The 26228-nt window shown below is 39.2% G+C and overlaps 1 protein-coding gene across 1 annotated transcript in view; it reads right to left on the bottom strand.

Annotated features, from left to right (window-relative positions):
- Nucleotides 1-21154, bottom strand: part of nonC (serine/threonine-protein kinase Smg1) — a 794437-nt gene extending 773283 nt beyond the window's left edge. Inside the window, 2 exon segments of the mRNA XM_068225601.1 lie at nt 5969-6075; nt 20571-21154. Of these exon segments, the coding sequence (XP_068081702.1) occupies nt 5969-6075; nt 20571-21024 (561 nt within the window). The 5' untranslated portion in view covers nt 21025-21154.
- Between the last annotated feature and the right edge of the window lie 5074 nt (nt 21155-26228).

Genomic DNA, 26228 nt, shown 5'->3' with positions numbered 1-26228 from the left:
ATCACTGGCAAACATAACCTCATGCATTGAAAGAAAAAAAACAGCACGATTCAAAGACGAGGACAAATTATGCTGACTCCCTTGTGCAAGTCCTTTATTCATTGGATTACTGTACTGAATGCATTTTAGATGTTCTGTACTTGGACGAAAGATCCCGACGCCATTAAAACATCGTGGCTTATAGAACTTCCCTATGATGAGGGGAAGAAGTCTCTCGCTTCCCTGTGCTTTGCAACACAGTGCAATGACCCCCTTGTATGATTTACCGGCTGGCACTACCCCCCTATAAAACTGTAAGTCCGTTTGGGCTCGGCATTAAACAAAACATACAGTTTCACCAGCATTGACAATATTCGGTGTGCACGAATTTATTATATGAACCACGCTTTATCGCCAACTGTCGGTATCGCCAGTGTTCGAGGATTCTGCTTCTGCGCACACTGCCTGCTAAGTGATATTATGGTGTTCCTTAAAACACTGAACACAATAGAATTACGATTTTACTCGAACTTAACAAACATGAAGCACATACTCGACACATCGAAGTGAGTGAAAATACTGAAATCTACCCCAGCAAATTCCAGAAGACGCGTATAAATTTCAAATTCAAATTACTCTAAAAAAACAATTTTTTAAATATAAAGGCAGTTCAAAATAAAAGTCTGAATTTTGGTAATGGGACCGACATTATTCTTCAAATTACAAATTATTCGCATTTAGAATTAAACAATTTAAATAACATGCAAAATCGTACCTCGTGTTTCCGGGAACGAGAGCTTCTTCAAATTAGGCAAGACTTTGAATTAACCGATTTCGAATTATTGAAGTTCTACTGTATATCTGGTTCAGAAGTTTTCAAAATAAATCCCGGCATTTCTCTGAAGAAGTGGGAAACCACGGAAAACCACTTCAAGGATGGCTAAGGTGGGAATCGAACCCACCTCTACTCAGTTGACCTCCCAAGGCCGAGTGGACCCTGTTCCAGCCCACGTGCCACTTTTCAAATTTCGTGGCAGAGCCGGGAATCGAACCCCGGCCTCTGTGGGTGGCGGCTAATCACGCTAACTATTACGCCACAGAAGCAGACTACAACTGAAATTTAATTTTTTAAAATCATGAGTAACTTTCACCAGCGCTATGTGTAGGCTCTAATGAACTCTATTACGCTTCCGCTAAGCCTTCGCGAAACATAGAATGAAGATCGAATGTGGTGCTGCTAGGACAATGTCACAGAGACTAGACATACAGGATGGCACGGCTTGGACGACGTCACAGCATGTTTTACAAGGCTGCAAAGACTATCTTTACAAGATTAGGCCAGTGAAAAGACTGTTGGTCCGGATTGGTGAGGTCAGGTAAGTAACCGTTGTGTTGGGGGGGGGGGGGGGGGGGCAAGCAAAGAGAGTCTGGGGTGCGTAAGTTCTAGCATCCCATCTAGAGTCTTGCTAAATTTTGACAAGAAGTAAGGTTGTGGGCGCATGCCACGACAGTTTCAAATCACGTGGTTTTCTAATTTTCAACGAGGGTGGCAACTTGTGGGCACCCATGATGCAGGATGTATTGTAGGCAACAGAAAATAGTCTTCATGACAGCTAACCCGGCTGACCAAAGCCGGCAAATAGCAACATATAAATGTTCACAAATCTGAGATTTACAGTGCCTACGTTTTAATTCTTCTATATACGTAAGAATATTGCTAGAGGCAGATTGGCGAGTCACTGGCAAGCATATAGGAAGGATCTCTCCTCTACGCTACTCAGGTATCATTTCACACCATTTTTATTATTTTTTCCACCCAGTGAACTCGGTAGGAAACTGCCAGATTATAACTGAACATTTTTGAGCATATATTTCCATGTAAATTACGAATTCTCTTGTTCCTACTTTAAAGTTTTGTACTTCTAGAAACATCATCTCTAATAGTCTTTTTTTTTTTAATGAAACAAATGCATGTTTATACTAAGCATTATTGCCAATTAGCCCACCTGTAGAAATTTAAGATATAGGAAAACTGTAATTTAAGTCAATTTTATTATTTTTCAGATCAAATGTGTAAAGATACCACATAGATCAACATAGAATTACTGCGATGCATTTAACACAAGTACAGAAAGCTGTGTCATTACGGCTTTCCTACCGGTCCACTGTAAACAGCAACCAACAACAATTTTCTATTGACCTGTGCACTGCAATGATGGGAGCTAATACCGCCCTGCATTAAATGGAGCATCTTCAAACTTCAACAAGCTGTCGGGAGCAATCACCTAGTTGGAGAAGAGTGGCTTTGCCCTGGTGGTGTCATTTAGGATTGTGGAAGAAGTCCGGAGAAGTTTTGACCGAACCTCTGGGAAGGTAGCCGCTGTTAGAAAAAGTCCCATAAGAGTCCTGCAGCAGAATCCATGATGGAAAGCGACGGTAAAAGTAGTCAGGGTACTACGAGGTGAGGTAGATGAAGCAGTTGAACGAAGTGGCTTCATTGAAGTTTTGTCCAATCACTTCCTGTGATGTTGAGAGATCTTTCTCTCAGTACAAAACAGTCTGCCCGATAGGAGAACAAGATTGTTACTGGAAAACATTGAAAAGTTGCTTGTTGTAAATTCCTTTTATAGTAATTGTGTGCATTATTGTAAGTATTTCTTCATGCCTATTTTGTTGCCTATTTTATACGTTAGTGCCTATTTACATGCCTATTTTGGTTAATTTAAGAACCTATATGCCTGCCTATTTTAACTGCTTTTAGTGCCTGTAATTCTCGTCTCTAATGATCACACTCATCAACTATGAATTATTACAAGGTTACACTCATCCTCGCACGACATACATCAGAACGGTTTTGGCAGCCAAATTAGAAGAATGCGACAACACATCGGCAATACCCAACATTGGTTCAGACTGACCCAAGTCGAAGGTGCAAGTTTTAACAATCGTGCCAACTCCATGCACTTGAGATGCAGTTGCCTATCCACCTCCTGAAGTATTTCAATTTTGTCTTCATTAGTAAGCAATTTAATGACCTTCATCTTATCCATACCTAGACAATCACAAGACAAATATGCACAATGCTACTGAACTTATCATTATAATCCATATCTGTAAATAGGATAAAACACACAATGGCAGTTTGTGGTATGATCTATTGAAGGCTGCAGTAAATTTTACAAAACATGCAATATAGCTTCAATCAGGATGGCAGAAAAAAAGGAAGAAAATTAAATGATTTTTGGAAATAGTTTCTAAAACAAATTAAGAGTAAAACTGAGCCAAATATGCAAATAAGGCCCACATATATATTTTTTTTAATTTGCAGGAAAAGTTGGGGTGCAGATATTGAGTCAAGGTTGTCATAGTGCTCCTGAAAACAGAAATCTGGAAGATTTTTTTCAGTCCACTCTGTAGGCAACTCTGTTCATGCCAGAAGCTAGAAGCAAGGTTGCAGCTTAACAGCATGTGTTTAGGATGGCTAGTGCAAGTTTGCACATCAACTCATTCACAGAAAAAGCTCCACATTATTGAAGAGAGAGTAATTTCATAATCATGCAGCAGGAAGAAAGTATGGAATGGAAAATGGTTGCGGTACATGACTGGACGAAAATAAAGCTAGGCTTGAACAAACAAAAACCATCAGGCATTTTGTGGGCAAAAACCAAAATTTCCAGAAATCAACAACAGGCTATGTGAATATGTGACTGAAAAGAGAAACTTTGGGTGTGTGGTCACGAGTGAAATGTGTTGCTGGTTGAAAGCTATAGCAAGAGGGTTAAAAATTGCAGGTGCATAGTTAGCCTTAAAACACTCCATCACTTTAGGTTGATAGTACCCACACCTGTGTTACTGAAATAAAGCAAGGAGTGAGGCAAGGCAGTGTTCTATCCCCACTCCCCTTCAATATCTAATCTGAACAGATATTTTCTGAAGAACTGAAAGTAAAACAGGAGGGTACCATTGTTAACCTTCACGGAGTCGCTCACTCATTTGAAACGTTAGTAGTCACGCGGGGTGTTGCCAACACCCCAAGTATCACTTCACAGTACAACCTACATAAAGACTTTTTTTTTTCAAAAATGTATTTTATCATATGTAATATAGATTTACAAACGAGACTAGCATATGAAAATCATAAAATGCAAAATATTCTCCTACAAAAATCCAAGCATGCAAAAACATTGCAATTATTACTCAATTTCTGCATTTCAGTACAAAACAAATTAATACAAGAATATTTTTGAATTACACTCAATGTTTCTGTTATCAGATTGAAGTAAAGACATGTAAGAATACATTCAACACAACACAAGGTCAGAAAATAAGTCTGTATCACTTTGTGGTTCATCTGAATCTTGGTAAAATTTTCCACACACATTCCTCATACATTTCACATACATCACTCTACAACAGCGATCACTGTACGAGTTAATCTTTACATTTTGTTTCTAGGGTATACTGTGCACCGTGATTGTATCGGAGCTCGTTCTCGGACGTTTGCCATCTCGCTTGATGTCCAGAGCGATAAACACATCAGAATAACAATCACACACTTTATTTCTGATTTATCAGTATGCTTAGCATCGCGATCTCTCGAATAATTTCCGGCAAAAGCGTCTATCTAAATGTTTGTACAATTAGCAACAGTCCTGACAATTACATCATTAACGAATAGCGAAAAGCACCCGAGCAATGACTTAGCACTTTTAGCACAGACCTTGACACCAGGAAGATGTCGAAAATCACTCTTGTCCCATTCTTTTAACACTAAACTAGACACTGAATTCATTTTTAAAATGCACAAAATTGTTGAGTTTAATAAATGGCAACAGTATCCTCAATACTTTCTGCTGTTTGCACTTTGCAGCTCTACTGCAACCCTGGACTGGCAATACAAAAGCTAATGGCTACCACACGTGACATAGAAAGCTAGATACATGAGGACAGGAAACTAGTGAGAATTCTAACCAACAGCCAGGTTGTAGAGGTACAGTCATCACAGGAATTAAGTTTATGCATACAGTAAAGAGCATTAAACAAATCATTGCTCAGGGCTAAAGGAACATCACTGTAAGCAAAAATTTTTTAAAAATCGTAAAATAAAACGTAATTTTGATCATTTTAAATAGTGCAATAAAACTGGTGGTTGCACAAACCCGCAACCAGATCAGAGCTAGTTGCTTTTACGTCGCACCGACACAGATAGGTCTTATGGCGATGATGGGACAGGGAAGGGCTAGGAGTAGGAAGGAAGCGGTCGTGGCCTTAATGAAGGTACAGCCCCAGCATTTGCCTGGTGTGAAAATGGGAAACCACGGAAAACCATTTTCAGGGCTGCCGACAGTGGGGTTCGAACCTACTATCTCCCGAATACTGGATACTGGCCGCACTTAAGCGACTGTAGCTATCGAGCTCTGTAACCAGCTCAGAAGCTGCCTCCGCTATCACACGACAATTATCCACAACTCTTCGCTTCGAGCACAATACCTCCCGACTGGAATGCAAAACACACAAACAGGCTCAATGGATTATTAGCATCCTCAGTGCTAATCAGCAAGCAAAACTGAACTTTCCTGAAACTAACAACTTGCTCATCAAACATGCAATTTTCGCTAGGAAGTTCAGGAATTCAAGGACTCTTCCTGTTATCACGCAACTTTCCCCAACCTGCCTCTGATGGCACTGTGTTGGAAATCACATTCCATACACAAGCGATGACAAACATTTTCAGGATGAGAAAAATGTGATCGTACTAAGCGGTAATAGCAAAAAATCATGATGCACAATGCAAGATATTTTAGTACAGATTTAAAATTATTAGAATCTGGATTTGAATATACAACATGCTAAGAAAGAAACTTCTTGGGGCCTAACGAAGAATCCACTAATGAGACTTCACTGTATGTTGAAAAAAAGACCATCCTACAGATCTCTACAAATCGTAACATTGATACAAATAACACGAATAAACAAACAGCTATCTTACCTGCAACTGTTTACATAATGTCATAAATTTATCTTGATCATCTTCCCTGGATAATCGACGCAGAAGTTTAGATATCCTGGAATCTTCAGGAACCATATAACCAAACTCTGTAAAGAGATCAGAAGTTTTAAAACATTTATACAACATAAAATATAAAGCAGGAACAAATATTATTGATCAGCTCATGAAATTTTACCAACATGGCACAAAAAAGAAAAATAATTAAAAACAGTTTTATAGTCAATAAAACAAAAACTATCATCAGTGCTGACAAAAAAATTACAATTACACAGTGATGATAAGAATTGACAATGAATAATTCTGTCACAAAGGTCCTTCCAGTAAACATTGTAACTCAAGGGAATGGTTCCTGTCAACTACTTGGCTGATTTCAGCAACAGACTTCTGGGATAACAAAGCTTAATGTTTTATGACCATTACAAACATCCATTCTATTCCTGACGAGGGTGAAACTGGAAACAGGCTAAGATTTGTTTTTACCAACATTACTATTGGATAGGTAGTTTCTTTATGAAGTGATCCTACAACATAATTATGAGACTTGACCTGCCCTGCGAACCATACGGTGAAGAGGCTTGTGCATCCCAAATAGCCAAGCCGTAGGTGCAACAATATCGCATGGGTATCTGTCGAGAGATCACACTAACGAACTGATCATCGAAAGTAGGGTAGCAGCCTTTCGAAAGTTGCAAAGGCGGCAATCTGGATGATTGACTGATATGGTCTTATAATAATACTGAATATGGCTTAGCTATGTTGATACTACCACATGGCTGAAAGCAACGGGAAACTGCACCCATAGCTGACTCCCGAAGACATGTAGCCCTCTGTACGAATGATGTACTGATGATGGCTTCCTCCTGTGTAAAATAGTAACCCCCCCCCCCATTTAGATCTCCAGATGGGAACTATACGAAAGGGGGGAAAGTATCAGGAAGACGGATATTGACATTCTGCGATTCTGAAAAGTTAGGCCTACATGTAGTTGGTGTAAGTGAAGTACCTTGGCAGGAAGAGCAGCATTTTCCGTCAGGCAACTACAGATTTATCAACACACAAACAGGAGAAATGCAGGAGTTGGTTTAATAATGAATAAGAAAATAGGGCAGTGGTTAAGATCAGGGGCGAAGCGTCCGGGGAGACAGGGTAGACAGCGTGTACCTTTAACATTTTGTGAAAGAAATACTGTCTAGTTAATTCAATTACTTTTTAGAACATTAAATATTTCCAGATTCGTGACATTATTGTATTCCCCGCTTTACTTATTTTCGTCTCACTTCGGCAATGCTAAGGCTCGCGTTAGTTACACGACGCACGTAGGCGAAAGTAGACGCTGTCCATTTTGTGTATTTTTCCTTTGATTTTCAAAGCTTTCAGATAGAGCAACACTAACGCTATCTGTAGGTGCTGACTGTGGAACTATGAATTTCCTATAGCGAGATGTCTCCGCCCAGTAGACAGACTTACCAGCGTCTCTTCTTGCTCTCATTGGCTAGTATTTGGATCTCTCTTATAAAGGTGCTCTTATTGGCTACCATCTTAGGCATGCTTTTAATGTTATTAATTTGAATTTACTTTACTATAAGACACGTCTAAAAATAAATTAATAATATTTAAATACGAAGTATGGTAAACTTACACCTAATAAATGAATGACAGCATCAAAACCCTTCAAGTACGTGCATTTTCTTGCCCGCCAATATTAGTTGCGGTATTATAACCCCAATAACTATTGGCTTCCAGTCTTAATAAGGTACTCCAGAGTACGCATACGGAAAAAATTGCTTAACTTGATGCTGTATATTCTGTTAAAGTCAGTTTCTAGTGAACGCGCTATGAGTGCATTCAAATGAATTAAAACGTATTTAAGGAATTGGATGACCAACCAGAGACTGTCTAACTTGGGAACTCTAGCTACAGAGAAGAAATTTCTGTGGAATCTTAGCAAGACGCCTGACTTCAAGACGAGAGTAATAGATATATTTGCCGAAATGAAGGACAGGCGGATTAAACTCATTTGCAAGAATATTGTTTAAGGTGACTTGTACGAACAACTACCGGTATTTATTTCTTATTTCTCTTATTAAATCTACATAACAATGAAATATATTGCTATTTTTATTCTAAAAGTATCTTGTTATTTGACAACTCCCGCAGCCTATTTCATCTATATTTAAAAATAAAGCAAGTGCACGTAGGGTTATAGGTTGTTATAGGGTTTGTCTTATTTTCAGTCATTAATATAATACTGAATACAGATGTCTGCGTCAAAAACAAAATTCCATATAATAATATAATTAAAACAGTTTAAATAAAAGAATCTTTGTCTACCCCCTTACTAAGTTCACGCTTTGCCACTGGTTAAGATACTACGACCAGTGTAGTAAAAGGATTATTGTTGTCACGACAGACACCAAGTCAATGCCCACCGCAACAGCGCAGGTCTATATGCCTACTAGTTCAGCAGATAATGAAGAAATCGAAAGAATATATATGAAGAGAAAGAAGATTTAATACAACCTGTAAAAATGGCAGAATCTAATTGTGATGGGAGGCTGGAATGCAGCAGGAGAATTTGAATTGGGACAAAGGAATGAATAAATCTGCTGATTGAATTCTGCACCAATCACAATTCAGTCCTCTCTAATACTTGGTTCAAACACCATAAACAATGGCTATATACATGGATGAAACCTGGAGACATTGGAAGGGATCAAATAGACTTCAATACGAGTACGCAGAGATTCAGAAACCAGGTGTTGGATTGTAAGACTTTTCCGAAAGAGGTCATGAAATGCCATCTGAAGTTGATGAAACTGAAGGAATGCAAGGAGATGGGATCTAGACAAGTTGGAAGAAAAGAGTGTGAGAGATTGTTTCAAGGAACATTTAGCACAAGGGCAAAATGAAAAGGCTGAAGTAAAGCAAAGTGTAGGTGCTTTGATTTTTCACGCTGCTTTTCAGTTAGCAAGTGAGCGGCGCGGAGAGAATCTACCCCTCCAAAACCATGGAAATCTACTACATTCCCACTCTGCTGAAATCCAACACTCTTCAATGATCTTATTGGAGAAACCTGTCATCCATCACACTGAATCCCAGCGCTTTCATTTCTACAATTCTGCAGGTAGATCGTCTAGTCCAGTTGTCCCTGTTTCATCTTACCCAGTGTTTCAACCTCAGCCTTGGTGAGGTGTGGACTCTGGATTTTAAGCAAGTGGAAACAACTCATTGCTAAATCAAGTCTAGAAATCCATTCTTCCATAAAATACCCTAACGCATGCCTTCTATTTATCCTTATCTTGTCATTACTACCTTATTCCATGGTGCATTCAAAAATCATTTCCTTATTATATTGTTACTTTCAGAGACTCGATCAGATCATTTACAATCTCATCAGATACCTAATAAAATCTTATCCTTGCACCATTAAGACATTTCTTGGCCCATAGCCCAAGTTATCAATAGAAGAGGAGGCTTTTTGTGTTGTCTTTCAAAGAATAATTGTTTAACATTTATAGAAAAGTGCCACCAAGTGATTTAGAGATAGCAAGCTTGTCTATAATCCACAGACCATGGGTTCAATTTCTAGCTGGATCAGATTTTTACCGAATATGAGAGCTGGTTCTAAGTCCACTTGGCCTATGTGAGAACAATTGAGGAGCTACCTGACAATGAGATAGCAGTCCCGTCTAGAAAGTCAAGAATAACTGCCAAGAGGATTCATCGAACTGACCCAGCGTCACCTCCTAATCTGCAGACTTTCAGGCTGAGTAGCGGTCACTTGTTAGGATGGGGTCCATCAGGACTGTAGCACCTGGGGGTTTGTGTGTGTTATGTTCAATCAAAAAATTACCAGCGTTTCGCCCCAATATAACAGCATTTACCGGGACTTAAAATTTTCAACCAAAATACTAACAGATTCAATGTATTTATTTCTTTATTTATTTACATAGTTCACGCCCACATTGGAGCACACAAATCTATCCCAAATACATTTACGTTAACAATGAATTAACTGAAGATTTAGCTTGCATCATCTTCTTCCTTTCCCAAAACCTCTTCATTCTGGCTGACCTGGCTGCCGTTTCTTCATCAGATATGACATCTTGCTTGTGTTGTACAGTTTTTAATGACAATCTTATTTGTTTGTTCTTGAGAAGCCTTTCTTTTTCTCTATTTTCAATTTGCTTCATTGTAATATTCAGCTCTTCTAAATCATTCTGAACTTCTTTAAACCAATTACTTTTTGTTTTACTTTTCCAAAGTAATTAAATAGTTGTTTTATTATCCTATTATCATTTAATCCAGAAAGATGACAGAAAAAGGCAATTCTTCTTTTTCTCATTGTATCTATTATAGATTCACTTTCCCTATGAACGATTGCATTACACAATAATCTCCATTGTCCATCCACCTGATGTTTTTTATTAATGATTGTTCTGAAATCCTTCTGTCAACGTTTTGCAGTGAATCAGTTGTTGCTTTGGTGTTCAATTTAAATAGTGTTTCACAAGCATAAGTCGCTTCAGGTTTAATGACGGAACAGTAATGTTGAAGTTTAGCATTTAATGAAAGATTTTTCCTTGTACGTTGGCCATGTAATTCGTTGTGCTTTTTTTTAACTTAAATGTTCTGCGTTCTATTGATGATTTTTCATTGGAGTTCCAAGTTATAATTTCACCAAGATATTTAAACGTATTCACAATTTTAATTTGTTTGGTATTGGCTAAGGTAATGGTTGGTGCTGTAACAGGGAAGGTTGGCATTATTTCTGTTTTTTCATATGAAATTTACAATCCAACTTTTCTTGCTATGTTATCAAGTTCTTCTATTTGCAATTTAGCTTCTTCCATATGATTAGCAAGTAGTGCAAGATCATCAGCGAATGCTAAACAATTGAGTCTTATTTTTCTGCCAATCTTGATGTTAGGTTGACACATCTTAATTCCATTCCCGCATGATTTTTTCCAACACACAATTAAACAATAATGGTGAGAGTCCATCTCCCTGCCGAAATCCAGTATTAATGTCAAATGGCTTTGAGAGTTCATTTCTAAATCTGACTTTAGATTTAGTGTTCTGAAGGGTAATTCCAATAAGGCGAATAGGTTTTGGATATAGGCCCTAAACCAAATTCTTTTAGGATATTCAATAATGACTCACGATGGATACTACCATATGCCTTTTTAAAATCAACAAAAGTGATAACTAACTTTTTGTTTCTAACCCTATGATGTTTCATAATCCACTTTAAACTGATTATTTGATCTGGGCAACTTCTCCCTGGACGAAAGCCTCCTAGGTATTCTCCAAGTTCACTGTCAATTTGTTCTTGAATTCTCATGTATAATAACTTTGAAAAAAATTTCTAAGTGATATCCGTCAATGATATCCCCTTATAATTGTTGGAATCTGATCTATCACCTTTTTTATGTAAAGGGTGTATTATCGCCATATTCCACTCTTTGGGCATTTTTTCAGTATTCCAAATGTCTGAGGTATTTATGTAAATTCTGAATGGTTTGTGTATTAACATTCTTCAATATTTCTGCAGTTAGTTGATTCTCCCCTGAAGCTTTGTAATTTTTAAATGAATCGATGGCTTTCAACACTTCATTGTAATCTGGTGGTATAACCTTTTCTAATGGGGTTTTATTTTTTGAATAAAAGTCATACTCTAGGTATTGTGTTGGTTCTTTGCTATTAAGTAATTCTTGAAAGTATTGAGCTAAAATTTCTGCAATCTCTTGGTTACTATGTGCCAGTTTTCCATTTGTATTTCTCATCATAAGTGTTGGTGGAGTATAGTTTGATTGGTATTGTCGAAATGTTTTATAAAAATTCCTCGTCTTTTGTATGAATGCTTCATCTATGGCGTTTAATGATTCTTTGTGATAATTTCTCTTAACCATTCTGATTTCTTTCGCTGTTTGTTTTCTAGCATTATTTAGTTCTTCACGGGACTTTTCTGTTCTCTTTTGTTGAACCATGCTTTGTGCCCGTTTTGAATCGCTGTGTCACACTCCACATTCCACCAAGCATGTTTCTTTCCTTTTTTAACAGGAGCAATTTCCTCAGCTATGGTTTTTAATTTTTCAATTACCGTCCCCAAATTGTCGCTTAGAGGAGTTTTAGACCTTTCAAAATACAGTTTATTATTAATTAAATAACTAGGGTCATACTTCTTCCTCCTATTGGATTTGGATATTTTGTTCTTTTTTGGCGTTAATTTTATTTTAATCTTAGAAATATAGTGATCTGAATCTATGTCTAGCCCACGGAGTACTTTCACATTATACATTTCTTTGTGATAATTCTTGTCCATGGCCACATCGTCAATCTGGAACTCCCCCAATTTAATATTAGGGCATTTCCAAGTTATTAGTTTGTGCGGAATCTACAAGGTTTAAAAGAAGACCACACAGATTCAATGTATTATTATCATAGAAAAAAATTTGTTTATTACAACTGCCAGGTGCATGCATTCATTTACTTAATATTATTTATATATACACTAATAATTACACATTACTAATACTTTGTTTTAACTTTGTGGTTTCTCACACTGGGTATACATCATGGTCTTCTTGCTTCGTTTCCCAGTTGTGTATCCTTTGTACAGGCTAAAGATAATCGTGGTTATGCTGAATTTGTTTTCTTCTTTCGAACAGCCCTATTTGGGACCGCACTTGTTCTATCATTAGGCTCGGACTTTTGTCCAGTGTTGTTGCATCTTCTCTCAGTGTAGTTCCTTTCTCTCCTCTAACCAAGGGACACTTTTCTTCTTCAGAAGTTTTTCCTGAAAACTACAGACTCTCTTCAGAATCTGTCTCACAGTCTGTCCATTTTGCAAGTCTGCCAGCCCAAATTCTTTAACAAAGGTCGATCAAATATAAAGGGGATTTTTGTTCCTGAACATCAACAGTTGGTAGGACTGGCCCCGCGCTTCTGCTATGCTTAGGCGGGACCGTTAGGAGTGGGAAGTGGGTGCTGTTAGATACTTCCCTCCATTTCATCAGTAACGTTCACGATGTCGGATTTAAAAGGTGCACCCCTCCACTGCGCAAGACACGATTATAAAATTTCTTACTTGTGACGGAGTTACAGCGGCGGAAATTTGCCAGAGATTGACTGCACAGTTTGGTGATTAAACAGTGTCAAGGACACGTGTGTGTTTGCCCGACATAAAAAGTTCAAGGAAGGACGAGAACGTGTGGAAAATCAGCAACACGATCGCAGTCCTCACACCAGCATTACAGACACAAACATTTGTGCGGTTAACCTTTCAAGTGGTACATTTCTTTTGAGTAGCTACTAACACAGAGGCACATTTTCTATAAGGTACTGGGAAATAACATACAGCGAGATACTCTTGTGTAGTATAGTATTTTTATCAGGTTCAAAAAGTACAGAATATGTATCAAGCTGTCAGAAATTATAGTACGAAGGGCAAGGTGTCTGGATTGCTGGGGAAAACAACACGAACTTACGGTAAGATACTTTGAATTGGTCAGGTATTTTCATCAGGTTAAAAAAAAAAGTCTTACTGTCAAGCTATTAAAATTATTACAGTACCAAGGGAAAGGAAAGAGAATCTGCCTCAGTGAGGAAAGCAACAGGAAACAACTTTTGATCCATACGGTTCATGTTTTAGATAGTCATCAAAATAGGTGTCTTTTCCTGATGATGATGATGATGGTGGTGTTTAAAGGGGCTTTAACATCTAGGTCATTGGCCCCTACTGGTACGAAATGAGACGAAATGTAATGACAAATTAAAAGTCCAAAATCCTCCACTGACCAGAATTCAAAACGTGAGGACAAAGAATGGAAGGATGAATTTAAAACAATCAGTGGAACCGTCCACAATGCCTCACATTCACAGAAGCTGATGTAAAACAATAGTATTACTGACCAAGGGACTGCTTCTATAGCACAATACTGAATCGATGATGCTTGTAGTCTAAAGGGGTCCAAAATCCAAGTCATCGGCCCCTCATAATGGTACTTATTGCTAGGAAAGTAGAACCATGGTATTTGTCATGTTGCGGTACTAATCAAAAGTAGCGTAGACTCGCGGTATTCCACACATTATGTTACTACTCACAGGTAATGAAATTCGCACATGTACTAGAGACCTATGTTGTTTTCGCGCCATTTACAGGCAACACAAACCTATGGTGTTCATCACGTAAGTGTACAAACCACAGGGACTCGTACTATCTCGTGGTGTTCCTCATATAATGGGTACTAATCATAGGCAAGCCAGAACCATGGTGTTGCTCATCCCATGGTGTCGCTCATATAGTGCTACTAATCATAGGAACTGTAAAAGCCGGCAACGCACTCTGTAGCTACTAATCAAAAACCTATTTTGTACCTAAGATAGAGGTACTATGCGCAACTAAAAGTGACCCATGGTGTTCCATGCGTCGTGGAACTAATCACAAGTAGTCTCAAGGTTCTAATTCGATCATCCCTTGGTCGCCCCTTTTAATCGCCTCTTACAACAGACAGGGGATACCGTGGGTGTATACTTCGTCTACGTTCCGCACCCACCACCAAGAAATTCCACATGTAACCAGACTTAGATTCACACAGTTCAAATGATTTGATACCGAATCTTGAGCGCCTACACGGTATGACACGACAAACGTCTCTTCCACAACATAAGAGACTCATCTACAGACACATCGCTTTCGGGTGTGTACACACTTCAGAATCTGCTATTCAAGTGGTCAAGAATAGATTTCAATTTGTAGAGTATTTTCGGACCACAGGTGGCTTCATCGTATGCTTCGTTATCAATAAAGTGTAAGAATTTGAGAAGAAGCTGAAATCTTCTTTCAGAGAACATCTCCAAAAGTATTGGTATCTCTAATATCTGTCTACGAGAAAAGTAGCTCTTGTTGTCAGGTAACTGATGAATGCCTTGCAAGAAAAAGAATGCAAGTAAAGTCATAATTTCATCTTTATTCGTGTCAGTCCACTGATTAACTGTATGCTCAGAAGATAGTGATCTTGCACCTGCCATAATGCCCCACCTACCACTCCTAGCAGCCTGGCGGCCGGTATAGGCTGGCTGCCAGCTGGGCGCGGAATGAAAGCATTTTTCCCGGTCATGTGGTTTTAGGAGAGTGATGCTGAAGGTAAAGCTCGAAACTAACATACACAGACAAAGGAAAGCGCTCTCGGATCTTACAACGGAGTAAGTCATCAAACCCATCGCCGAAAGACATTAACAATGTGATGAAGGAATATTCCGTCATGGCCACTTACGAAGCCATGCGGCTATGGCGGTTTATTCCGTCATTACCGCTTGAAAGGTTAAAGACATTATTGTAATCTATATCGTAATCTATAATTTTCATTTCCGTATTGACAATTGCACAATTAAAAATAGGAGAGGATTTCCACCAATCAATACTTATTTATTGTATATATTAAATTACAGGACCGGTTTCGACCTCATATTCAAGGTCATCTTCAGCTGAACCATACATACATATTTATATAATGAAGCTTTGATTAAGATTGTGGTGTTGAAGGAATGCCATATGATGATGATGTACATTTAGTTACATACAAATGGGGCACGTCTTAGCGTGAACTGGCGTATATGTCATTCTGTACAATATTGCAACTGTATGTCTAAAATGTTGAAGGTCTTAAAACTAGTGTATAAAACACGTCTTTTCCTAAACTAACTTATATATATGTACAAGATAAAAACAATATATAAAAACACTTCATGCATATGAACATTCGTTCTTGCTTGGTGGTCAATACATCGACTAACTTCCGTATTTAAGTCTTATTCACAGTTGTGCACTTCAGCTGCTATTCTTAGAGTTTGTAAAATTGCATGGATAAAAGTTTTGTCTTCCTGTGCGTATGTGAGATAAAACACTTTCAATTTAAAATAGGTGCCAAATGTATGGATGAAATTCAAGTAAAATATGTTCAGCTCTGCTGTGTGTGTTGCCCTTTTATTAGAACCAATTCATGTTGTCTTTTTGGCGTCCGTAAATTGGTTTCAAAGTAGTGGCTCCTTTCCCATTTGTAGCTGTGCAATGATGTTATGTTTATCTGTGGAAGATAAGATTGAGTTATAAGTGATATTTTTAATTAAAGACATTATTGACGACGATCGACGGGCAAGAGTATCAGAAATTGCAGGAAAAGTCTGAATCAGTTGTGGGAGCTGTCAAGCAAACATCACAAATGACCTACAGTTCCATAAAGTATGTTCCAGATGGGTCCCCCCCCTTTTGAACAAAAATCTGAAAATGAGACATTTGGAGGTCTGTCAGAGACTTACAGCAAGGTTTGCAGAAGAAGGTGATGCATTTTTGAGTTGGATCATCACCAGCGACGAAACATGGGCCCACCACTACACTTCTGAATCCAAGTAAGCCAGTAAGGAATGGCGGAGGAAAGGGGAGGCAGCACCAGCGAAAGCCATGACTCGACTGTCAGCTGGCAAGGTTCTTGCAACAGTTTTTTTTGATCGGCAAGGTATTTTGCTGATTGATTTTTTGCATGAGCGATGCACAATCAATGCTGCTTACTACTGCGAGCTGTTGAACAAGGCGAGGATTGTATATCGCCGCAAAAGACGACACCAACCGATTCAACAGGTCATCCTCCTCCACGACAATGCGCGGCCCCATACTGCAGCTTTAACCGTCTCCATGCTACAAGAAATGCACTGGACTACGCTTGATCATCCTCCTTACAGCCCGGACTTATCGCCCTGCGGTTTCCATTTGTTTGGACCGTGTAAAGTAGCTCTAGGAGGGCAACGATTTGAAGATGATAAGAGTGTGGAAGACTTTGTGCGCAACTGGCTGGTGACATGACTGTTCTTTTTACGATGAGGGCATCAAAAAGCTGCCCATACACTGGGACAAATGCATTTCCAAAGCAGGAAACTATGAGGAAAAATAAACTGTACTTGTCTTGAGTTTTTCAATAAATGAATTTAAATAAAAAATATAATCCTGTTTATATTTGATACCCCCTTGTATGTCATCCTCAATCTCTGTCAGCCAAACAGTATGGAATTTATTTTTCCGCAAGTTGCACAGGCAGCCGGTTAGTCAGTTGGGAGACAATCTTGCTACATGATCATAGAAAAGTACCCTCCTTTTCCTGGCACAGTGTGACATCTCTGGTATTTCCCATCTTCTAGTACTAGGCCTAGGATCTTTTTGAGAATTCTTCTCTCTTCAAATTCCAGTTCAATCAAGCCCTTTATGTTTGATGACAAACACTCCATTGCATACATGGCTTCTGGGCAGACAACTGAAGTGAAGTGTTTTTTGGATTCAAATTGCATGATAGGCATTGCTTGTAGATATTCTGAGTCAGTCGATATGTTGGTTTCAGAGGGTAAACTCTCGCAGAGAAGCTGGGCTCAATCAAGTTACTGAAATACTTCAATTTCTCCACTCACTTGATTTTACCCTGTTCTACTGAGATCTCTGTTAGGCTCTTTGTTGTTTGTAAAATACTTGGTTTTCTCCACTGACACTTAGAGTCCCGCTCTGGATTGCAAAGCTAAACTGTTCCTGGCACCATTCTCTCAACTTTTTCAAGGATGCAGTAGAAGAGGTATGGGGAAAGTCCATCACCTTGTCCGACTCCTGTTTTGATCTCCAAAATTTCCAAGATATTATCTCTAGAGTGTGTGTCAGTCAGAGCTTATAGAATGAGTCTCCAGGTTTTGTTGTCTAGTCCTAGTTCAACAAGAATTCAACCAAGTGTATCTGTGTGTGAAGTTGCAGGCCTTGAATCAACAAAGCTGACTAACATTTTGCTGTTTCTAACCTTCGAGTAGGCTACGACTATTTCAAGGTTGAGAATTTGCTCAGTACAGGATTAGCTCTTCCTGAAGCCTCCCTGGTAAATGCCCCAGTTGATTCCCTGCTAGGAAGGCCTTAGAGATGACCCTGAACATTACTGGCAGGAGAGAAATCCCTTGGTAATTGTTCACAACTTTAAAAATATATTCTCTTTTGAAAGGGCAAATGAAAGCTGAGGTCTAGTCGGATGGAAACTTATCAGTTTCCCAGATGTTATCAATGACCTTGTTCACTGCCTTGCTGCTGGCACAATTCCGGGGCTTGACCACAATGAGTCCTTTCTGGATGCCTTTTTGGTCCTGAGTAGTTGGATAGTTTATCCAAAATTCTTCCAGTGACGGAGGTGGTGAGTTAGGGTTTGGTGTTATTTGCTGGTAGTCAAAGTCTTCACTGGGAGGGTAACAACTGAGCTGTTTCTTACAGTACCGAAGCCTATTCATCTAATAGGTGGCTGAGGTCTCTTAATTTATTGAAAAAATCTTCAACTTCAGTAAATATCGACTCATTATTATATTACATGTTATGAGTCTCATTATGAAAGCCTTATTGGAGTACAGAATGTAAAACGTTTCAAACAAAGTTTCATCTAAGGCTTTATTGAACACCCTATTTATTGAATCTACGTTAGACAGCTCATGACTACTATCTATTACAAAAATTATTCTAGGAGACACAACACTTCTATACTGATGCTTCAAGCGCCTTTTGACCTTATCGCGCAATCACTTGGAATCAACAACTCTACTGTAATTCTATGTACCTGATTCTCGTTCAACAACGTTCGAAGATTTATTTTTCGATATTTTAATTAATCCACACTTCATTAATATCAAATAATTTGTACAATCCAACTGTATGTCAGATCATTACGACTATATCTCGTTCTACAAATAACCAACTTGTACTTTTTTAGACAAACACTACTATTCATCCCATGTACATATAATAGGCCTACTATAACAAGTTTATTATTGAATTTTAGTTAAATTTAAGCATTGTATTAAAGCGTGTATTATACTTTAATGAGGAACCCAGTTCAGGGCCCTGACTTAGCTTTAGATTAAGTGTGGCTGAAGATGCTTACAAAGCTTAAGCGAAACATGTCCCATTTTTAACATCTATGTAATAGGCCTATTTGTAACTTAAAGATTGTAAAGTATTGGATTGGTGGTTTTTAATAAATTTGTCTGAAACTTTTTACATTCATTATTAGCCTATATTCAGACATTAAATGAAGAGATCATTTCATCTTATGTTTTATTTTGGCAAAACACAGCAAAAAAAATAGGTACATTGAAGAAACACACACACACAGCTTCAATAAAAAATCTCATCACTAACAAACACACTATCGATTAACTTCAAACTAAGGAAAACATGAGAAATTACCACATCACATAACTCATCCAAGAGTGACATATCGACACAGGAGCTGTATGGCCACTCACAAGAAATTCCTTGGAAATCATGTAAACTACACCATTATAAAGCAACATCAATAATGAAACATTACAGGAAAGTGAATGATCAGTTCAAAGAATGGGTAACCCTTTCAAACCTAAATGATAAAGAGGGACCCGTCAAATGATACCAGTAAATTCTTACTGCCATCTACTAGCCAAGCGCCAACAAAAAAGAAACACAACTCTCATGAACAATGCAACCCAGTCTAATGCGAAGAAAGCATCGAATACGTTCAGAAATACTGTAGGGCCTACACACATACACACACAAACGACACCATTGAAAAAAATACGAAAATATGGCAAACGCTAAGTGCCCCTACCTCCCACATGACAGTGAAATGGTTCATTCCTAAGTAACCACAAACAGAACTGTCCAAATTAAACCAACTTGCAGGATCACTGAATATTCTAAAACAACCAGCACAATAATTCGTTAATAATTAAGCATTCTTCAATGCCCCCTTTTAATCTAAACCTAGCATGTCAAACAATTGTAAATCCATAGATTTAATTTAATTCACATCAGATCTGCTGTAATTACTTTTTTCTTTTTTTTTTTTTCTTTTTTTTTTGCTAGGGGCTTTACGTCGCACCGACACAGATAGGTCTTATGGCGACGATGGGATAGGAAAGGCCTAGGAGTTGCAAGGAAGCGGCCGTGGCCTCAATTAAGGTACAGCCCCAGCATTTGCCTGGTGTGAAAATGGGAAACCACGGAAAACCATCTTCAGGGCTGCCGATAGTGGGATTCGAACCTACTATCTCCCGGATGCAAGCTCACAGCCGCGCGCCTATACGCACACGGCCAACTCGCCTGGTGCTGTAATTACTACTCACCCGCTTTGCGGTTCACGGTTTCCACTATGATAAGATCTGAGCGACCAAAACATATCACTCACCTTGCTTAGAGTGCATCTGTGAATTATGCAAGTCACACTGCAACAAATATCATGCTCTCACCTGCTCAAAAAAGGACAGTGTCTCTTACAGAATTCAGCAGTGAATGACAACAGCATACCAATGACTTAAATGTTGTAGAAACATTTTAATTCCCACTATGTACATTATTAATTAATTCAAGTTTTCTCTGCACAAATGTATTTGACATCAACTCCAATTATCTTTCATACCATCGCTCTCTAAACATTTGAAAAGAAATTGGCTAATCTGACATAGACAAAAATAACACAGGGGGAAAAAGATAACTAATATCAAATAAGAAATAAATTGAAATAATGCTCGTACATACCAACTCTATGCTTTGAGCCTTCCACATCGTTGTAATACTTAGATGAAACATTTTCAGAGGTGTTTCCCTTATTCAACGAATCTTGAAATTTTCCTCCGGACAAAATGTTAGACTCATTTTCTCTCTCCACTTTTCTCGACACACCTCCACCCCCTCTACTACGAATATTGGCACCTCTTCTATCCATGGTACCTCCACGAGCCATACGAAAATCATCTCTTGTACGTGGTCGAGCTTTAAGCCTGTTATCAGGCCGATCCCGCTGACAAATCACAATCGTGGGTTGAGGGTTATTATGATTTGTATTGCTGCTAGCGCCGTTGGAGCCCTTTTCTTCGTCTCCGCCCTTGTCAGATGCTTTGCACTTATTTTCCACTTCGGCTTCTTTTACGTCTTCAGTATCTCTGCCGTTCTTAAAAGCCTTGAGCTTGACGCCGTTACTAGTGGTTATCATTACCTAACCTTTACATAACGAAGCAATACTATACATCGAAACCTTACTCAGTCATTGCAACTTCTACCAGGCTGCAGTAAAACACTTCTTTCGAAATCTCACCAAAATCGAACACCATGCCCCACAGTCAACCATCCACCATTGCATCCAACATAACATAACACAATCATCAACGGTTAAATCAAAGATAGACTATATCAATACATGACAGTTGGTTAAATATAAATTCTCTGAAGTGAATCTCAAAGAGTATTCTAACATTCATATTTGGAGACTATGGTATTCGAAAATAAACCTAGCCTCCAGTAACACGGTCTTCATCGCAACCAATGAAGAGATTACACAAAGTTAGATTGCGAGCGTCTATTGAGCAACGAACATTGTATAAGTTATCATGCCAACATATGCAAGAAAAGACCAATCACGTTTTAAAAAAACTTTGTAGTGAATAATTGAAAGTATCCTCAACATTCATATTATTATGTAAGGCTTTTTTTAAATTCAGTAATTCAAATGTGCATGTTCTGAATTTTACTCAATACATCTCTCCACTTTTTTTGACACACCTATGAATATTGGCGCCTCTTCTCTCCGTGGCACCTCCTCGGCATGTCCTAAGGGCAGGTCGTAATCCAGTAAGGGTCATAAATGTATTTTATTTTAGAAATGTTAATTATTTCAAGTATATCTTATTAATATTTAAGTAATTATACAGATGAAAGACGTTTCCAACAGCTAACATCTCATTTAAATGTAAATACATATTTAAAATAAAATCCCTCAGTGCGATAGAGTTGGGACAGATACAACGCAACCGTCTCCGCAACAACACCGTTGTCGAATGAAGCCGTTGCAAGAAAATAACAGTTGCAGTGGCGTTCTTCGCCAGCACCGATCAAGTGGCGTTTCATGTTTCGCAACCGGTGCGTATACAAAATAGAGGCCCGCAGTCGTTGCATTTCTAAAAGCTGGGGTTTTCTACTGTAACTGAAAAACTCACGAGTCAGGTAGACAATTCTGGAAAGTTGCCCTGCTATTGGCTGAAGCGCCTGACGTCACTGGAAGTGACAATAGACAGTGATATCCCAGATTCAAGGTACAGGTAAATGAGTATTTTTGAGTTAATCTTCCTAGTTGTTCTAATTACTCCTCGCTCAGTTATGAATTTAAAACTAATGTGAAAACATACGGCCTATGACATAAATCGAACTCTGAAATATGAGAGACACTCACAAATGTAATCGTGAAATTGAGAGTCAACTTTGGAGGAGGGCATTAGGGGGCCTATGCCACCTAGGGGACGTTATGACTAACAGTAATATTTGACTTGGGTACACTATGGCTAGTGCTCTATGCACTTGTTACACTGCCAACCACGTTGAACCATTACAGCACCCTAGGCGGAGAACGGTACAGTGGGAAGATAGCGTGAAAATACCCAATTCTTAAGTTAATACTACCCAAATTATCAGGGCTAATTATCATGAATTTCATACATTAGAAGTAGAAAAATCCTATTGAGTTGTGAAGCTGCGTATACATACATTGTACCAGGAACGCCCGTACATTAGCTTTATCGGAAAGCATGGGTTGACGTCAGGAGGTGTACGGTATATGCTAGGAACTACAGGAAGAAGGGTATTTGAATAAGTTCTCTTGAAATGTAAGTCTTTGTTTATTCAAGTTAGACAAAAAACATATCACTTTTTACAGATGTAAAGGATGGATTTGAGAAAGTCCAAACAGTGGTTCGAAGTGACGCTGCCTATCAGCGTCGGCGATATTCCACGTTGCCGGACTGCTTCCCATTCTACATGGATCTCCTCTCAGAACCAAGGCATCACGTTATCCCACGGCGGTTGACAGATCTTGAAGGTCCGATGAGGATCGGGATCGAACACTAGAGTCTGACGCCTGATGATCGATTACATCCAATGTGGAGTAATTGATTTATCATATAATTCCACTTTAGTCCATGAAGGGAGTAAAGAAGTGTATAGGCTTCGCACAGAATTGTTTCTTAGGTTAACGCAGTTTTTTAGTATCAATTATTATTTCAAATTAACTCCAGTTTCACTGAATTTTGTTGCAATAAGTTGTTTTTTGCTCTGCATTTTGATGTAAATATTGTATATTTGTGCTATTTTGTTTCCGTCTAGGCTCTCTTTTGTTTGTTTTTTCATTTGCGCTTTCATTATGTTTTTTAGCATTTTTTCAACTCATATTATGTAAATTATCCCAACCCCCCTAATTTTTTCACTGAAGATGGCTCAAACGAGCCGAAACATGTCTGAACTTGTTTACTCCGTCTAATGACGGAATATATGATGTATTGAATAGGAGGATAATTTCATTTTTCGCCATTGTAAAGTGAACTTCGCACAGAATGTCAATGAGAACTGGTACGAAACTTCTTTACTGCACTGCACATTTTGCTAATTAGGACATTCACTGAATATTACTACTTAACACAGTTCGTAGAATTTACAAGTTCCACAGTTCGTAACGAAAGAAGTAGGTAAACACTAACAAAAATGAAATGATTGTCATTCCATGCACTTGTCTACGTAACTCATATTAACAGAATATCACAGTTCATAATGAAATAAGAATATTAACACAGTTGAACATAAATGAATTGATTGCCGGTCGATAAAGTGTACCAGAGCTCCAAGTCTACTTAGCGAACACAGTTCAAAAAACTCGAGTATATTCTGTCACTAAGGCACAGTCTCATTAAAACAAATTATGTTATTAAAGCACAGTTTTTACGAAATCACTTCTCTCACAAACGCACAGTCTTGTGAATCTAAAAGGAATGATTATTACGTGATCAGAATACTTCGAAGGTAAGAAATTAACACTGACCAACAAACAAACGTCACAGTCTTTAGAAATTTTCATGACACAGTTCGTTGGGAAAGACTGGCATGAATCAGATGGTCTCGTTTGTAACTGAACAAAAATCAATCAATCAAGTCGGTTATTTCATTCCAACACGTCATACGTGGAGTGGGTGGGCCGTTAGCTATACTAGTAGCTCTTTGGCCGTGGGTTAGGAGGAAAAGAAGGGAAGGAAAAATTAAAAAAATGGGTGTATGTCTTGTACGTACAATGAGAGGAAGGAAGAGAATGGAGTGGCGCAAAGGCACCGCGACAACAAGCCGGGTCCCAGGTAAGGCACACAAGACACCCAGCCCAAGCAGAACCCCACAAACACCATAGTTATAATTACAAGAAATTGATTTGCGTATCTCGGGCGCGCAACACCGAAAACGATGTTTGTTATAAAGGACGAAGGAGAATGTAAACAAGTCACTGCCGAGCAAACACATATATAAGCCAAGGTCACATGTTGGTAGTACGAAAGTTCATTGACCGGAACAATGACGCAAGGCACAGCAATAAATAAAGGGGAACACATACACGCTTAAAGTTAATAGATTGCTTGGTCGTAGTGAGAAAGAGAAATACATAGCAAAGTACAGTATGTGACACACAATTAGGAGAACACAGTACCAGAAAAAATAAACAAATCTTCGTCCAAATAGAGTCCATAACGAGCATTGGTATGGAACCAAAAGAATAAAACAGAAAGGAAACCCTTGGAACTGAGTCACATATCAACAGTTAACATACAATGAAATAATTAAAGGAAACATACATCGTGGTGAACTTAACCTACGATATAAATAAATATAATACAACGAAACAAAAGTAACTGAATAATCAATTCCCTGAATATGCACAATAACGCGACGATAAACTATTGCCGGGGGAGTCCGCCAAGTTTAGGCAAGTTGATAATAATGTATGATTATTCACTCGGAGAATTTAGTCCCGTTCTCAAGAATATTAATTACTCGAACTGTTCAAGTTTTAATACAAAAGTCTATCACTTGTTGACGACTCAAAATAATATATCACTTCCTAACTCGCACAAAAATAGACTTCAAAGTTCCCCCCTCCGACGCTTAGAAATGTGTACGTCCACAGACGCGAACACTTACACTTACCGTATACTCAACTACCGCCGGCGGTATGCCGAACAGAGTAAAGATCTCTGACCGATATCTTCCACAGCTGGCCCGCACAACGTGGCAGATTGGAATACACAGAGATACTGATTAAACCTTTTTTCGGCGGGGAGGGCCAAAGCCGGTCCCCCGCGTGGCAATAGTCATTCTGCATTGCCTCCGACATACTATTAGTTCTAAGAAGAGAAAGAGAGTAGGGAGGAGTGGGAGTGTGATACTACAAGACTATCCACCTGTTCCCATGCTCAGCATGTTACCAGGCCAGATGTGGTGATGGGTATAAGGTCAGCACAAAACCACATAGGCGGAAATAGAAAGATGCCTATATGTAAAAAAAATGACATTTTGTAAGTAGCACATGCAAAGATGTGGTTCTAGAGAGGTCAAGGCAATTGCGTTAGCTGGAAATAGGTATCATGCACAAGTCATAAGTCTATTCCTCGCCAGTCCAGTTACTCAGGGGATCAGACCTTCTGGGCCCTGCTTTGGCTAGTGCGGGTCTTGACGGTTGCCGAGCCAGGTGGCGATAGCCAATAGTGCCTGTTGCACCGCTCGACCCCCTTAAGGTCCCACGTAACCAGTCTCCAATCCCAGAGAATGAGGCTAAGCCCGCCGTTGGATGGTTGCGGGACAAGTAGCTCCTTCCTCTCTGCCCGCGCCATGGCCCGGTACACAGGGCAACTGCGAGAAGAGGCCGGGTGGCACCCCGTGCAGTAGAAGCACACCAGCGCCTATCTAAGTGTAGCGCAGGCCTTGTAATGTTAATCAACACCACAGCGGTTGCACCGTACATGCAGCCCACAGCTAAACGGACGGTGGCCCAACCTCAGACAGTGGAAACACAGCAAGAGCTGCTGAGGGGGGCATTCTAATCTCACCTCACTGCTGCTACCCGCTGAGGTCACCTCCTGATTGGTTCCTCGCTCGACTGCCTTCCTGGGTTACGGCTGGTTGGCCCTCTCCTGGTGGGCTGGTGCCCTTGTCTTCTTCCAAACATTGGTTCGGGGGCGGCATCTGCTTCCTGGCGGTGGTGGTCTCTTCTCGGCGGGGAAGAAGCCACATCCTGGTAGACCTTTTCCCTGCCTGGTGACCGTGGTGTGGCGGGTGGCCCCGCTGCAGTGCCATCTTTTCCCTGATGGCTGATGGCGGCGTCGCTCGTTCCTGGCA

This window comes from Anabrus simplex, chromosome 1, assembly GCF_040414725.1.
Source record: "Anabrus simplex isolate iqAnaSimp1 chromosome 1, ASM4041472v1, whole genome shotgun sequence".
Classification (NCBI taxonomy): Eukaryota; Metazoa; Arthropoda; class Insecta; order Orthoptera; family Tettigoniidae; genus Anabrus; species Anabrus simplex.
The sequence above is the reverse complement of the archived record's forward strand: the minus strand, read 5'-3'. Positions and strand labels throughout refer to the sequence as shown.